The following is a 17,206-nucleotide window of genomic DNA, read 5'->3' as shown; positions in this document are numbered from 1 at the left end:
GTAAAAAGATCCTGCAGAGCTCTGTGCAACTATGCTCAAGTGCTACAATAACGACGTATGGTCTGAGCCAGCAAATTTTTACTTGGATGACTCAAGGGAGTAAACATTCTACACATTAGACCTGTATTAATCACTACCAAGTGATATTGCTTTGTGCCAACAACCATGTATGGAGAGTGACCTACTAAGAGGCTAGCAAACTCCCACCCAAGTCAATCAGGCAAAATCCTGGCTTTTATCTTATTACTGAAAACAGACATGACAATAAGGCAGGTAAGATTTCACCCAATGAAACCTGGACTGACAGATCACAAACATCATAACACACATCTGAAAAAAAAACCCCAAACTATTAAAGTCTTTTATAGTATGTCTTGGACATAAAAAGAACTCTGTGAATGCAGTTCATTGAAATATTTATTCAAAAATAAAAAGACATTTTGATGGATTTACACACGGCCACTATTATTTTATTTTTGCTTAAACAATTACAATCAATGCTTATGTTCCAATCACAAATGACTGAAGGAATAATAGACAGAATAGAATACTCCCAATACGTTTTGATACATAGATTTTTATCCCATTGATCTCTACAGTGTGGAGGACCAGAAAAAAAACCACAAACAAATCTATGAATTCCCATCCTGACTGCTTTATTTCCTCCTTGAACAGACAGCAAGCATAATTATGTAACAGTGGTTTAAATGGTTGTCCCCAGAAAGAATTTTAACAAAGATGGTGAAAGAAGAATTCCTATTTTATTTCAGATGAAGACAATAATTCTTATAATCTGAATTCTAAGACTGAAAATAGTGGAATAACTTGAAATCAGACTACAAATATTTTATTGAACAATTATCTAAGACTGCAACAGGAAGGCTCAAAATTCCTGGAAACATTCCGATGGCCATATGTAACTAGCTTATTGCAGTGTTTTGCATGGAGTAAACCGCAGTGTGTCTTCTGCAAATACATATTGCTTTAAAATTAGAAGCAAATTGAATCACATCAGCATAATATCCAAAGCCCTGGATAAAACAAGTCGGTTCTGGACTGTATAGATGGACATTAGTGAACAGGATAATTCAGTCTATCAATTTCAAAGCTCATTAAACTTCGCTTGAAATTGATTCCAATTGAGGTTGGATCAACTTCTTAATCTTTAGCTTTGCTGGTGAGACTACAAATGTCTGTAGCACCTGTAATGTTGATATATACCCAGAAGGCAGAGAAAAAGCAAATTTCTTTCCACAGGCCAAAAAGTGTTACTAAAGTCACATAACATCTGAATTAAAACCACAACAGAATCACTTGGTCGTCATGTCATGACGTACCACAATTTGAGAAGTACACCACAGAGCAAATGTTTAGTCAACTACTAATTTCATAGTTGTAGTTCAACACATCACAGATTTTTTTAAGCTGTGCTCCTGAGTTAAGATGTACAAATGCCTCAATATTTATGGCAAGCTTATCAAGTAATCAAGCACTTCTTAGATATTTAAAAAAAAAAACAACTCTAAGTACTGCTTATTGGAAAGTTAGAATCACTCGTGAAATCCCCATGTTCTAATCCACCAATTTTTGTTTCATTTTATTTGTTCAAGAGATAAATGCAATTTAACCCAAAAGATGGACTACGAAACAGCCTTAAGTAATGTATTGCCTCATGGCAACAAGGACTTAAAATCTTCATTATAAAAAGCTCACTTGTAGCCACCACAGAAGTAGCATCTCTTCTGCTTTTAAACTGCTTGCACAAGACAGAATTTGTCTGTCAAACAGTATGTCAGCACAGTCAAAAATTCCCACAAGCTATATTTTCAGACCATCAATTGTACCGCCTCTTTCCACAAGTCAGAGTCGTAACACATGTACACATACTCTGGTTGCTGAAGGCAAATTCAGGTCACAGGATTTGCTTTACATTATCATGTAGCGAACAGGCTGAACAAACGTATTCTATCAGACAGAATGTAAAACTATTGCATTCACCATCCTTACATATTCATATTACGAGTAATAATAGTAGTAAACTAAGCAAAACACAGACGCCAAGAAAAAGTTGCATGAATGTTGACAGAACCAAAAGGAAGAGGTAAAATCAAGTTTCCCAAGAAAACTGCCGTGAACTTGTAATTCTTTCTTATTTTGCTGTTTTAATTCTTTGCCAGTATCTAAGGCAGTACTACATGCGAACAACTAAGCAAGACTAGTAACTTTCCACATTGCTACCTACAGCAATGAGATTTAAGACCCTTGAGACAGAAACACAACAAACTTCACAACTTGAGAAGTGCCCCAATTGTTTTCAAAGCATATCTGTCACTTTTTTCAAGCAGCTTGAAACAAAACATTCAATACCAAGCATGTGATGGTTATAATACACAATAGCTGCAGCTCATTACAGAGAACTGCTTTGGCACAAATTAGGCATATATTTACTTTGAAAGTAAACTTGAATATAAAGCCTGGAGACGTAAGAAGCACCTCAGTGGTGCTGAGACGTAAGTAGCTATAGGGTAAAAGAAATTCCTCCAAGTATCCTCTGCCTTTTCCTCTCTTCGAAAGCTTCTAATTAGAGCTGTGTCTGATAACACTATGCTTTTCCTTACTTACAGTTATTCATAAGCTGTATCCTCATGTCTGGCAAATAATACTGTATCTGGGTTGCAGCTTCTGGACAAGGCAAACTCAAAGCCCAAAGCACGAGAGCTAGAAGACTGTGCCTGGTGACTATTAAAAATATATCTACTAAAAGTATGAGACTAAAACAGTTTATAGTAACATCCACTGGGAATCTATATAAAAAGGTTTTTCCTCAGTCCCTGGTGACAACAAAATTAAATATGTTATACTGCCAAATATTTAACTGCTAGCATGCATGATGAAAGAAAAAAGTAACCCCATTCTGCAAGGCCTTTATGAAGCATTTCCGCACGCACTCAAAAAAGACACGGAGACCAAGTGCAATACTTCTACAGTCACCAGCACAGTTAGCTGCATCAACAGAAGCTCAGTCAGTTGGTCAAGGGATATGACTACTCCACTTTACTCAGCACTCATTAGATCACATCTGCAATACAATATCCAGTTCTGAGCCCCTCAGTACAAGAAAGAAGTAAAGATAAACTTCAGTGAGCCCAGCAAAGGGGCACTGAGATGGGGCAAATGACCCCAGAGAAGTGGCCGATGGAATTGGACTTGTTTAACCTGGAGAAGAGAGGAAGACCCAATATATACTCAATATATACTCAGCACTGGTGAGGCCACACCTTGAGTACTGTGCCCAGTTTTGGGCCCCTCACTTCAAGAAGGACATTGAGGTGCTGGAGTGGGTTCAGAGAAGGGCAACAAAACTAGTGAAGGGTTTAGAGAACTTGTCCAATGAGGAGTGGCTGAGGGAGCTGGGACTGTTTAGTCTGGAGAAGAGGAGGCTCAGGGGGGACCTTATCGCTCTCTACAATTACCTGAAAGGAAGTTGTAGGGAGATGGGAGTCGGTCTCTTCTCCCACGTTATGAATGACAGGACGAGAGGGAATGGCCTCAAGTTGCGCCACGGGAAATTTAGGGTAGATATCAGGAAGAATTTCTTTACAGAGAGGGTTGTGAAGTATTGGAACAGGCTGCCTAGGGAGGTGGTGGAGTCCCCATCCCTGGAGGTGTTAAAAAAACGTGTAGATTTGGTGTTGAGCAACATGGTTTAGGGACCCTGACAGTGCAGGGTGAATGGTTGGACTTGATGATCTTGAAGGTCTCTTCCAACCAGATGATTCTATGATTCTAATAGCAGTTTGCCAGTACCTAAGAGAAGCCACTGAGAAGACAGTTCAGGTCTTTGCTGAGGTTCACAGTGGGAGAGTATGAAACAACAGGCACAACTTGAAACAGGGAAAGTTCCAAGTGGATACAAGGAAAAAGAAAAATTCCTACAAGGATAATTAAGCATTGGAACAGGTTGTCCAGGGAGGCTGTGAAATCTCTGCCATTGCAGATTTTCAAGACTCAACTGGACAAAGCCCTGAACAACCAACTCTGAATTCAGTGCTGAGCCTGCTTTAAAGTTGCAGTAGATGAATTCCTGAGGTCCCTTCCTAGCCTCCAAAATCAATGATTCTGTACAGGTCCACCTAGCTGGGTGGTCCGTATGCAAGAATGCCTAATACCTGCTATCAATGGAAACTTTATTATAGTACAGGATGTTTGGCCTATCCACTCAGCCTCCAGAAATCAGTGATTTATAGGCTAGGAGGTTACCAAAGATTTAACATTGGAATAGAGAGTTTTCCAGATTTTCAAAGATGCCACAACTCAAAAAACATTCTAAAAGTATTTTCAAAAGTTGCTATTCCTAGGCTTGTAGAACTTTCTTGATGTTCACATGTAAAACTTGTTGAGGTCAGGAAATTACAGAATATTTAAAAGAAAAGGAAAAGGTACTTTAGAAGGGATCCTGGGTTTCCTGGAAGAAGTGTTGCCAGTTTCCATAACAAACCACTAACTGTGTTAGCAAGTGCCTGGACATTTAAGAGACTGCCACCATGGGAGCTGTCTGCATCTTTTGACCCATGCTGTGCAAAATCCGCTCTTTATAACAGGGAATATGAAGAACTGGAATATTGAATGCAAATTTTACTATTTATGCAATCAAAGGGTTTCAAAAATCACACTAATTGCATGAAATACTTCTCTCTTAACAAGGAAGAGCTTTCTCCACAAGGATGCCAAGCCCTGATGAAAATACAGGTGTTTCCCACCAAGCAGACGTGTGCGCGCACACACACACACACACAAAAGATACAGATGTGTGATTCTCCTTAACATACATAGGCTGCAAAAACTTCTTTATAAAATGGATACAAGTTTTATATTTATCATTACTCACATAGAATATCCTTAGAAAGAAAAGCGGTATATTCCTATACCCGTGTACTCTTCCAGGGATGAATGAACAAAGCTAAAGTCAAGCCTTCCTCACCTAAAAGTAGTCGCCTCTATGTACATCAAAGATGTAGCGGAACTGTATCAGTAGTTAACAAAAGGATGATGCAGTCCTAGTGCATATAGAGAAAACATGCTGTTTACACCCATGAAATGAATCAGCTGACAATCCAAGTAATCCAGATAGTTCATGCCACAGGTTGTAACACAGAAACGGTCACCACGGATCGGTCCAAGAACTATCTATCTAGCATCTTGACACTGACAGTAGGCAAAAGCAGATTCACAGACAGCATGAACAGCGTCACACCAGTGTAACTAACCTGAACGCGACATTGATAACGATGCAGCAGCAGCGAGCAAGGCAGAAGAGACACACTGAGAGTCAGTCTAACAGCGAAAGGCATCCTAAAAACCGTCAAACCGACGACCCAGAATCACACCACGTTCAACCACGAGTCAATTCAGCAAACACGTTTTTTGAAGACCAAAAACTTCAGACCCTTTACTGTGACAGCTTGACGTACGACGGGAACGTGTTACTACGTCAACTTGCAGAGCAGCTTCCCGCTCTGGAAAGGTTGCTTAAGCGGATTTACGCGAACGGTACGCGGCAGCCTTCCTCCCCGCGAGCGGGCTATGAAGCAGGGGCCCCCGCCCGTACCGCCTCCCTCCTCACACGGCGGCGGGAGTCAAGGCGGGAAACGGATCCTGCTTCGCCCCTTCCTCTTTTCCCCTCCATCCTCCCCCCCAACTCCGGGAACTGTGGGAAGGAAGGAAAAGCCTGCGGGAGTAGCTGCGGGTTACAGGTAAGTGACAGGCAGGGCCTGGCAAAGGAGAGCTGGCCGCCGGGCGGCGGGAGGCGGGCAGCAGCCGGGTCCCGGGTCCCGCTCCCCACCCACCTAGCACATAGTCCAGGGAGGGGAGCCCGCTGGAGAGCAGCAGCTGCCCATGGCGAACGGAAGGCCGAGTGCCTGCGACGGCGGCCAGGCGGCTGCCGGCCGCGGCCTTCCGCTGGAAGCTGGTGGTGCCGCGGCCCCTCGCCGCCCCGCCAGCCGCGGAGAGCGCGGCCATCTCGGCTGCCTCTCGGTTGACAGGAGCGAAGGGACGCCGGGAAGAATCAAGCCCTTTCCTCTCCACCAATGGGAGAGCGTCTTGGGAAACATGCTATCCAATGGCAGAGCGCGTTGTTTGCACGTCCCGGGCTAAAGGGACGGGGGAAGGGCTAGGGCGCCCGGTCTCCAGCACGCAGGTGAGTGTGGCGGGGCCGGGCTGGAGCGCGCGGGGTGCGGCTTCGGCGGGCGGCCCCGGAGCTCCGCCCGGAGCCGAGGGGGGCTGGTGGCGGGAGGCAGCGGCCGCGTCTCGTTCCGCTCGGGCGCGGAGGCGTGAGTAGTGCGGTGGCGCCGGCTCGGCCTCGGCGGCCGTGCTGCGGAGGGGAGCACCCCCCGTCCCGCTCCCGGGGCGGCTGCGGTGCCCGAGGTGTCAGTGAGGCCTGAAGTGTAGGGGGGCGCGGAGGGAGATGCTCGCCTGGCCTGGCCTGTGCACCCCGGAGTGAGCTCGCCGGTCTCTGTGCCGCACAGTCGGCGCTGCCCCCTTCGAAAGAGGCTTTTCCTTGTACGTGTGCGAGCCTGGGAGGAAAAAGTGTTTGTGAAACCTTCTTCGTTTCTATCGGCATTTAAGTAACTGTATGTAACGCAGTCGATAAGTGTGCTTGGAGTCCTTCTCTCGTTTGTAAATAGCCGCGGATCTGTAATAAATGTAGGATTGAAGACCTCTCGCTTGGGAGCAAGATCTTGCATCAATATGATGGCTCTGGACCACGCCATAAGCCAAGAGCTATAGCAGAAAAAGTTGCTTTATGTGAGAAATGTAATTTTTGTGCTTCGTTAGCATTTATTGAATCAGTTGCTAATACCATGGAAAGTTACTTTGTGTATTTTGGAAGATTGGCATGTCCTTTAGTCTTTATGAGCTGTTTATGGGCACTAGCCTGTGGCCTTGTACATGGCAGCAAACAACCACCCTAAACTGAATGTATGTAAAAATTGGTGAGATATCTGAATTGAATATTTTCTTTTTTGTTCTTGTTATATACAAAGAAATTAAAACGCTTTTTATCTTAATGGGAACTTTTGATATGATTGCTTTGTGTTTTCTTCATATGGAAATCCCTGTCTGAAAACCCACTGTCACAGGTGTTTGTGTATTTGGTTTTTAATCTGTTGATGTGTCAGATGCATCAAAAGCTACTTGAAGACATTTGCATGCAGCAGGATGTACTAATGAGGCTCTACTGTTATAATTCCCCACTCTCTTTCCTTTCAACAAATTATTTTTGTTATTGTTAAAAAAACATGGCTTTTGAACACCTGTGTTTGCTGACCCGTTTTTAATTGAGGAAAGAAATAGTTGTATTAAATATGAATGGCAAGAAAGAGCAACAATATGTTAACAATCCTGAACCCTGAAGTTTTTCCTTCATATCAAATTCATGCTCAGGAGCATGAAGTTTCAGTATTAAGTCTTCCTAGCTGGCAAAATTGCATTAATTTTGCTGCTGACAGAGCTTCTTTACATGTTAAGGCATGGACAGTTTAAGATTTTTATCATGAGTATCAAGAGGTTGTCTTAATGCCAAACTGTGAAATATTGAATAACTATTTAATTTCAAATGTAGATTATTGTCCAGTGGAAGTTAGAAGTATTTGTTTTTAGAGAAAACAAAAATAATCAAAGCACCCATTTAAAAACATGGCAAGAAATAAATATGGCTATTAAATGTCACTTCTGTAGGACCTGACTAATGATTTGTGAGTATCTGGAATAGGAAATACTTTAATAAAATAAAGGCATAAAGCGTAATTCTTGATTCTTTTAAGAGTTCAAGAATCCATTATTGTCAGTAGGATTCTATGGTGTAATTGAGTGAGGAGGCTGAAACTTAGAGTTCTCTGTTTTTAAAACAACACATTAGCTGTTCCCTTTCTTACTGTACTGTCATTCCAGAGTACAGATATGGAAATATTTCAGATGTGAGTACTTGGAGATGTCTGTAACACTACTAAAAATGCAGTATATCTATAGAGAACTTTTTTATAGAGGGCTTGTTAACCCAAAGAGGATATCTTTGATAAGTCACCACTTACTTATCAGAAAAAGAATCAAATTATATCCTATGTGTACTTTGTCTCAGTGATTCCCCCTGCCCCCATTCCAAGCAGTAAGTTTCTTTTCGTTACTTCAATGAGATAAAGGATTTCTGTGCTTGTTTTTAAATAAAACATACTAATATAGGTTACATTAACTTTACAGAGTAAGTGTAAATATACATCCAGGGTTGAGCTCTCTTTTGTTTGTCCATTTCTCATTGGTATTTACCTTGACAGGTAGCTTTTTTCGCCTCCCCCCTTTTTCTTACATCAGTTTCCTCCAGGACAGTTAAAACTAGAGGCTAAGTAATTCTTTCTTTTTTTCTCTTTCATTTTGGAGCCCAGATTCTGAAACCGTTTTGCAATTGGGAATGCTCGTGCTGTGATCCTACCATTTATAGAACTTCTTGCATGAAGTGCAAGTTTACTGAAAATAGCAATGTCTCCTGAGCTGACCTAATAGGTCAGTGTTGCTAAAAGAGAAAGTCTCATTTCCTTTTCCTTCTCTGCTTCCAGTGATTCAGTTCAACAGACGCTTGTGCTTGTCAGATCCTTTCTTGAGCTGGTTTGGGTCACTAATCTGACTTGGAACCATCTATCAACTTTCTTAATGGGTTAATTTTGTGTTTTGTTGCTGAGTTGATGCAATAAGGAAAAGACATACACATAGTGGGGAGGAGGCAGTTCAACTTTCCATCTTTTGCTGTGAACTGTTAATTCACCTCACCCTGTGAACCTTGCAGCTATTTCAGAATTTTATGTATCTCTAAATAAAGTGATATTTTTGTTACAAGTTTTGTGAGTTCACATACCTTAAAACACAGAGAAACTGTCTCTTACAATACAACTTATAACAGGAGAGACTTTCGGATTTTACAAAAAAATTATGGAAGAGTAGAAATAGTTTCCAGTCTAAGAACTGAACTTTAAAATGTATTGCAGTAGTTCTGTTTATGATGCTTGCTTTTCCTCTGTCATATTTTATGATAATGGGTACAGTTAAAGTCCTACTGACTTAGAAAGCAGGTGCAAATAAGCTATTTTTCAAAGATTTAATTTTTAAAAAAATTGTAACTGTTTAATATAATAAAGCTTTACAAGTGCGTATGTGCTTGTGAAAACACCACTTGCAACATCTGACTTTACCTGCATTTCATTTCAGAAAAACAGAGAAGAAAGTGCTTGTATGGAATTTTCTTTATTTTCAAGTTAATGGTGTTTCATTTTCAGGAATAATAGCTTTTTCACACTCTTTCATATTAAAAGTTTGCTTATGTTCACATGTCCACTTTATGAAAGATGAGTTTCCAGCCATTGTAAGAGATCTCACTAGCAGCTGTCTGACAGATAAGAAAGCAAGACTGCAGGAATTGTGACTCTAGCAATTACTATATAAAACCCACCTCATCCTCAAATATACCTCAGCAGGTAGATAAAGTCCCATTATTCCTGCTCTAGGGGTGAAATTGAAATGCAGAGAAACTAAAGAACATGGAGATGATCAGAAGAGATGAGGAAATGTCTTAGCAAGTTATTTCTTCTCAGCTGAGCTATGGTAACTGGCTATGGTCATCTCAGCTCATTGTAAAATGGAGAAGTGTAAACCTTTGTCTAGATTGAGATGCCTTAAACTGTAGAATAACCAACTTTTCTTTCTCACTGCTTGCATATTGTCATGTAGACTTGATCAAATGTTTGTCAATTTTAACTGCAAATCCTAACTCTAAAATCCTAACTCTAGTATCAAGAAATCTATTTTCCATTTGTTGTAAACTTGCTGATCCAATTCAACTACTTGCCTATGCCAAATGCAGATTCTAAGATGGATTAAGAGGATTTTGGGTGAGAATTCCCTAAGGAAAAAAGATGGAGGGAATACACTGAGTGAGTGAGAGAGCAATCAAAACACTTGGGAAAAGGTATGCTTGGAATTTGATCTGCAAGTATGTTTGTAATTTCTCTTCAAAAGCTGTAGCCTATGGATTTGGCGAAAATCCTAGTGTCCTCAAAATAGCAGCACTTCTTAAAGTGTGCTTCAGGTATTTTGTGCTTGGTAAGAGGAAACACACCTGTCCTGGCTGTCATTGCCTCCTGTCTGTTTACCACATGCAGCCTGCATGGGTTACGGATGGACCTTCAGCTAATGCAAGCTGAGACTGTATTGTTTGAGCAGCGTTTCTCAACAAGATGATGTTATTGATGTACGTGTTTTGTTTTCCTTGATTTCGAATGAACGATTTTGCCGTGTTTTAGTTGTGCCTTATAAGATTCAGTGTATGTGCTTGCCCTTCCGTGGCAACTAGCAAAATGCTGTCTCTTTTGGAATAAAACACATCTGTGCATTTTGTTTCAAAACCGTATGTCTGCCTGATCAGTTTTCAGTAATTTTCTCTTGGGTTTGTGTACGGGATAGAGAACTAAAAAACTGCATCCTAGTGGCAGTTGTAATTCATAATCTTATTAGCATTTGCTGTTACATCGCCAAGCTGCTTCCCTCATCGGTTCTGGAATGTGATGGTATTAGACTGTACTGATTAAAGTTTTATAGTCACCAAATCAGATTAGCTCTTGAGTCACCTGACTAGGTAGGGCTTCGTAGTCATGTGATCCAGTGCCCTGCTGAGCTCCTGCTGGCAGCTGAAACAAGGTAGTTTGCTTTTGAGATGTTCTTAAGTATCTAACAGCATGGGTCATGGATTACGGCTGCAAAGAAGATGGCTTCATTTTCCTGATCTTTGAACTAGCTGGAATGGGATAAGTTTGAAAGTGCAGGATCTTCGGGCCATCAGCCAACAACTGGAAAGAATGTTTAATCCTGGAAGTTTTGACACCTAAAGACTTGTGTTTTTTCGCTATGAAAAAGCTTAAAGACTGCTTATCCACTCAGACCGTGGAAAACGCAAGGATTAGTGAGAGGGTTTAAGACATACCAGTTGTATGATATTATATAAAACATGATATGATTTTCTTCACAAAGCCTCTGGATGTTACCTAAATGCATCCCTGTGGGTATCCTGAACAACAGTGATGAAAACTTGAACCTGTGCAAATTTAAACAGCTCCTTTAAAATAGAAGCAAACAAATTAGGAGACGTGAGTTAGTGGTGTGTGCTGAAGACAATGGTTTAATAAAGCATAAAAAAGTTATTTAATTTATTTAATCTTTCTATGATTTCAGATTACAAAAATGTACAGTATAGTGTTACTGAAACTTGCAGAATAGTAATACTGAAAATGAGTCGTAAATTGAATGTACTGTCTTAGTGAGCATCATGCAGATTAGTGGTATATTTCATAGAGATTATTTTCCTTCTGTTTATCATAAAAAGGAATTAGCTTTTTTATTTTAAATCATATTGACTTAAACATACTTGTAAGATAGGACTAAAAGTAATGGGGAAAAAAAAACCACCTCCAAGAACAAGAAAAGGAGTGCTACTTGTATTATGCCTTGATATTCTATAATATTTTCCTTACTGGGTTCCATGTCTATATCAAACTTCAGGATTAAAACCAGAAATTGATTGATTCCAGCCTTTTCAGGTGCTTAACATCCAGAAATCTATTTCATATTGAATACAAATGGCTGCCCTCAAAGCATAAGAGTTTGTTACTTCAGCATATCAGTGGAAGAAGTGAGGAGTAAACTTTGTGTTTCAACTGGAAAAACATAATTTACATGCTTTGATATTTTTGTTCTTTGTTTGTCTTCCAGTTCTATCTGATTGCACATATTTCATTAAATAGGCATTTCTAAAGTAAATAATGTAGGTAATTACAGTTTATGGAAAGGAAAGGTTTAATAGCTGTGACTTTTTAAAATGTAATTTGTATTAGTGCAATTTATGCAAAAGTACAAAGTAACTTATACTACATGTGCTTTAGAGCCTAAGATTCACTGCATATCTGTGAAAATGTGTATCACTGAATATATATATCACAATCACAGAATGTTAGGGATTGGAAGGGACCTCAAAGGATCATCTAGTCCAATCCCCCTGCCTGAGCAGGACCACCTAGATCAGATCACACAAGAACACGTCCAGGTGGGTTTTGAACATCTCCAGAGAAGGAGACTCCACAACCTCCCTGGGCAGCCTGTTCCAGTGTTCTGTTACCCTTACTGGGAAGAAGTTCTTCCTCATGTTTAAGCGGAACCTCCTACGTTCCAGCTTACATCCATTTCCCTTTGTCCTATCATTGGATGCCAGTGAGAAGAGCCTGGCTCCATCCTCGTAACAGTCACCCTTTCCATATTTATAAACATTAATGAGGTCCCCCCTCAGTCTCCTCCAAGCTAGAGAGATCCAGCTCCCTCAGCCTTTCCTCATAAGGGAGATGCTCCACACCCTTAATCATCTTTGTGGCCCTGCGCTGGACTCTCTCAAGCAGTTCCTTGTCCTTCTTGAACTGAGGGGCCCAGAACTGGACACAATATTCCAGATGCAGCCTCACCAGGGCAGAGTAGAGGGGGAGGAGAACCTCTCTTGACCTACTAACCACACCCCTTCTAATACACCCCAGGATGCCATTGGCCTTCTTGGCCACAAGGGCACTTTGCTGGCTCATGGTCATGCTGCTGCCCACCAGGACCCCCAGGTCCCTTTCCCCTGTGCTGTTCCCCAACAGTTCAGTCCCCAACTTGTACTGGTACATGGGGTTGTTCTTACCCAGATGCAAGACTCTACACTTGCCCTTGTTATATTTCATTAAATTTCTCCCTGTCCAGGTCTCTCTGAATGCCAGCACAGCCTCCCAGTTGAGTGTCATCAAGCAATACATATATCTATGTATAGTTGCTATAGCATTTTTTCCTGATACGCTGGTATTACAAAGGTTAAGAATTGGCACATTTTGGATTTCAAAAAAGTGTTATGTTTTCTGCTAAGCTGTTAGCACTTTTAGACTTCAAAGGCATTATTCCAAATAACCAATTTCAAATGTTATTTCTATTACAAATTCACAGTATCAGCAGGTACTGGAATACAGGCAGTGTTTGCTCATCACCTACATTGTGTGATTTTATAGAAGGCGCTGTTTTTTTGATGTAGCTTTTTTTGTCCGTCATCTCTGCAATGTTGTCAGACCTGAAACCTGTGAAATGCTTTGGCAAAGCTCTTGAAGCCTGCTTAAGACTAGAAAAGGTTTAACTAATCACCTTCAGAATTCTTTTAAAATTGTAGCTCCTCTCTGCTTGCTGAAATGTTTTTGAGGAGTTTTCATAACACAGAATTTTCCCTCTCTTCTAATGTTAGCCAAAACCAAACACTAATGTTTCAACAAGAAGGACTTCTGCATTAGTTTCTGAATTTAACAGTAAACAAAATGTTCTCTTAAGTCTTCTAGGTGCATAGCCCCACCTGTCTGACCTCCCTCCTTATACAAAGGAAATGTTATTAATTATCCTTATGCTTACAGGTAACTTCTGACTACTGTGCTGAAGCGTAGAATCTGTATTGGTGATGGTGTTTTTCGGATTAGCTTTCAACAACTGGCTCTGGCATCTGTTGAAGTAATGACAGCGCACTAGGTGAGATTCAGAAAGTTCCTACTCTGGGGTAGAACGATGAACCTGACAGTTAATTGAAAATACATCTCAAAACCTCAGTGATGGCAAAGATGGGAATCTTTGCCAGTGCGCTTAGGTGGAAGGATGTAGCTTCTTGGCGAGTCCCAGAAACTTGCAACCTCACCTTTCCAGTGTACTGGCCAATGATGTACTCTGATCATTGTGACTTCAACAGATATTCCAGATGGGTAGGTTAATGCTAACGTGGTTATTCAGCCACTAAAAGTGTGGAGGTAACGTCAGAGAGTGTAGTATCCTCTAACAAGCTGTTTTACCCCCGTTGTTGCCCATTCTGTCTTAGATTTATGAACTATTCAATCTTTGCATGTCTGATAAAGACATGCAAAAGAGCAGTGCTTGAACTGAAATGCATGTAGGTGTGCTGCAAGGAGCTAGATGTAGTAATTGATATAGCACTGTGAATAGTGATGCAGTTACTGATCCAGTTCCGGACGATGCTAGTTCTGGCTTTCTCAAGTAGTGATGTTGGTCAGCAGCTGCACAAAAGTGTGCAACCCTCAGGTTTTGCTGAGGACAAGATACTACAGAGTCATAGGAACATTCAGATGAATTCGGTGGGCTTCCAACTAGTTTAACAGCATCATGACTATCCATAGAGTGGGCGATGAACCAAGATGTGCTGCTGTAATTTCCGTACTGCTGTGTAATTATACCTTTTCTGAGCACAGACACAGAAGTCTTGCTTTTCAAAAGACATGACTGTTGTAAGACCTTGTTTAGAATAGTGAACTAATTAGGTCATTGAGAAGTAGATGAAGAAAAGAGGCATTTGGACGTTAAGCAGGCAAGAGTTAAAATTGAGATTTTTTTTCAGTGTGAATTATAAAGTTGCATAAAACAGAAGCAAGCCATCTAGTAAAACTCACTTCAAATATAAAAAGGCAGATCCACTACTGGCTACTTAAGACGACTTACATTGTCCTAAATGTGGAATGATACTGTGATGAAAAAAAGCAGGTAATGCTGAGTTATCTGGCTTTTTTGTAGCCAAGCTGTATTTTAGCAAACTTTAATTATTCTTTATCTCAGTGGGTTCAGCTTCTTCCGTCTCCTATACTGAGCCTGTCAATTCCATGCCAAAATTGCCGTATTTGCCAAAATACCATTTCAGGAGCGTGTATCTAGGAGTAGAGCTACCTAAGCAACACAGCTCCCTTGTGCTTCAGTGTTTGGGAATTCACCTTTCTGGTTCTCAAGTTACTATCTACTCAAGCCAAGTTGTTATCTACTCAGTAATGCGTTGAAGTTTGTGTTGACTTGAGTTAGCTTTTACTGGTTTTAGATATTAGTGCTGTGATAGTAGCTGAAAAAGTTTGTTTTGTTGTTGAAACCTTTTTATTATATGAATTTCATAAGAATATGAAAAAAGTTTTAGTTATAGAAACATAAATGTGTCATAAGAGTGTGCTTGAGTTGCATGGCTTTTTTTTCTCCAGGTACCATTTTGCATGAGATATGTATGTAAGATGAATAAAAATAAAATAATACTTAAAGTTGTAGAAACTGAAACAGATTGAGGTAAACTGAAATATCAACATCATAGAAATAAGGATACTGTAACTGGTAGCTGCAGAATAACTTACAGTATGGTGCTGTAAATGGGACAGACTTAAGGTTGTGGTTGCTATTGTAACCGTGAGCTTCAGTTATTGTTTCAAGGTCCTGTCTTTGTTTTGTATGAAAATAAGATGTATGTGTTATTTCACTGCAATGGGGGACTCATTCTGGAGGAAGTAATTTGTCTGAATTTTTAGTCCTAAGACTTACATGTACTTGGTTCTAATATCTCTTCAGTTTCTTTATTTTCATTATTTCTGTGACTTAGAGCTGTCTCTGTGTCCCTAGCAAAGGAAGAAAGGTAATTGAGCTTCCTTTAAATACATTTTTACGTTTCTGAGCAAGCTCTTGCACGCTCTTGGAGCTGCGTGTTTCCACCATTTCTCTTTACCAACTGTGCCTCCATTGGTCCAAGAAGTGTGAACCAATGTTCGGTCTTGATATTCTTATGCTATTACCAAGCTACAATGATTCTTTTTTCAATAGAATTTTTAACATTTCTGACATAAATGACCTAGAATTCACAAACATTAAATTGTAGGAAGATCATCAGTCTTCTCAGCAGATACACAATATTTGTGAAAGGAGCGGTATGACCAGTCCCTGTTTTTCTTTTTAAAAAGGTAGGGTATTATGAAAGAAACGGCAAGTCAAATTATTAAACTTAGATGTTAAGCAGTTTTTAAGAAAGCAGTTGAGTCAGGGAGATGTGGTATTAGTGAAGTTATGCAATGATTGTGCTATTTTTCTGTTTTACGAGTACTTGTGTCCTCATACGAAATTTGGTTTTGGGGTGGTTATCTGTAGTAAAATAAGCCATGTAGACCCTTTTCGGTAATCTGTTTGGTATCAGTGATAATGCAGTTTGTGGGGCTGGAGCATGCTTAGCATCTTGCAGGTACTCTGCACCTCAGCCTATAATCATTTGCTAATTTTGAGAAAGGCACCTCTACTTATTTGATTCATGAAGTAGTCAGTTTTCTCCCTTATTATTGTGTCAGCTGTATCTTTACTTTAAACCATCAAATTAAATAATAGTTTATGCTGGCTTTTTATTTTAGTTCATGCATTTAAAACCTGGAACTTGGATAAAAAGGTAGTTTCAGAATAAATTCAGTATATTATTTATGAGTGGAGCAACACATTAGCATTGAGTTCACAATAGATCATATCGCTTTTATTCCATCTTACAAGCTTAGCAGCACAAACAGAATAATCAACATATTATTTGGCTGTCATCTGCTGAACAGAAACCAGAGATCACAAGGAGGTTTTCCCTAGCTGCAGTGATGGCCTTTTTGTTCCAAGCCCCCATCTGGGAGGGCCATGGTGTGTTATCATATGGAACGCGGGGTTTTCTGTAATCTGCTTAGCTGCACTGCAGTTTGAATCTTTATTCCATGTTTGTGTAATTTATAATTTTAATGAGACCATGGCTCTTGTGGGCTTTGAAATATATTAAAAGCTCTTTTGTGCATATGCTTTTGTTCTTGCTTAATAGGCTCAGTGTATTTAAAACTGATGAATTTTTATTCATGGATTTGGATGTCTGGGGATTAACTTAGACTGAATATCATTGCACTCATCTATTGATGTTTGGAACTTTTTTTAATACTTGTCTCTGTAAGTGGAGAAGAAGTTAGAGAACTTGTGTTTTATACATAAAACAGCTCAGAAATAACTAATAAAATTTTATTGAGCAATAAGAAAAAGTACTGATTACAGTTTATTTTTACTGCATAAACTCGCATGAAATACAATTTGTGCCATGAAAAAATAAGTAACTGAATCCATGTACATGTGTGTATGTCGAACTTCATAACTAAAAAACCATTTGGGAAAGCTGTCAAAATTTTCATCAAATAATAGCAGTGACAAGCACTTGACTTGCATTTTTCTTGTGTTCACGTAACTTGAAAATGTAAATACTGAGCTCACTTTTGTCTTAACTGTTTTCTTCCTCCTG

At 40.0% G+C, this 17,206-nt stretch overlaps 2 protein-coding genes across 3 annotated transcripts in view; one reads left to right on the top strand and one right to left on the bottom strand.

The window, feature by feature from the left end:
• Positions 1 to 6,018, bottom strand: part of ELP4 (elongator acetyltransferase complex subunit 4) — a 159,292-nt gene extending 153,274 nt beyond the window's left edge. Inside the window, exon 1 of the mRNA XM_086612908.1 lies at positions 5,847 to 6,018. Coding sequence (XP_086469034.1) covers positions 5,847 to 6,018 — 172 coding nt within the window. The remainder of the gene's footprint in view (positions 1 to 5,846) is intronic.
• Positions 6,019 to 6,139: 121 nt separating this feature from the next.
• The window catches only part of IMMP1L (inner mitochondrial membrane peptidase subunit 1), a 36,545-nt gene continuing 25,478 nt past the window's right edge, over positions 6,140 to 17,206 (top strand). Inside the window, exon 1 of one of the 2 annotated variants that reach the window (XM_086613230.1) lies at positions 6,140 to 6,196. The gene's annotated coding sequence lies outside the window, so the exon portion shown is untranslated. Of the gene's footprint in view, positions 6,197 to 13,592; positions 13,624 to 17,206 lie in introns of those variants that run through there. The other variant, XM_086613231.1, reaches the window with a different exon arrangement.

This window comes from Tauraco erythrolophus, chromosome 6, assembly GCF_009769465.1.
Source record: "Tauraco erythrolophus isolate bTauEry1 chromosome 6, bTauEry1.pri, whole genome shotgun sequence".
Classification (NCBI taxonomy): domain Eukaryota; kingdom Metazoa; phylum Chordata; class Aves; order Musophagiformes; family Musophagidae; genus Tauraco; species Tauraco erythrolophus.
Note: the sequence above shows the minus strand (reverse complement) of the source record. Positions and strands in the feature narration are given on the sequence as shown.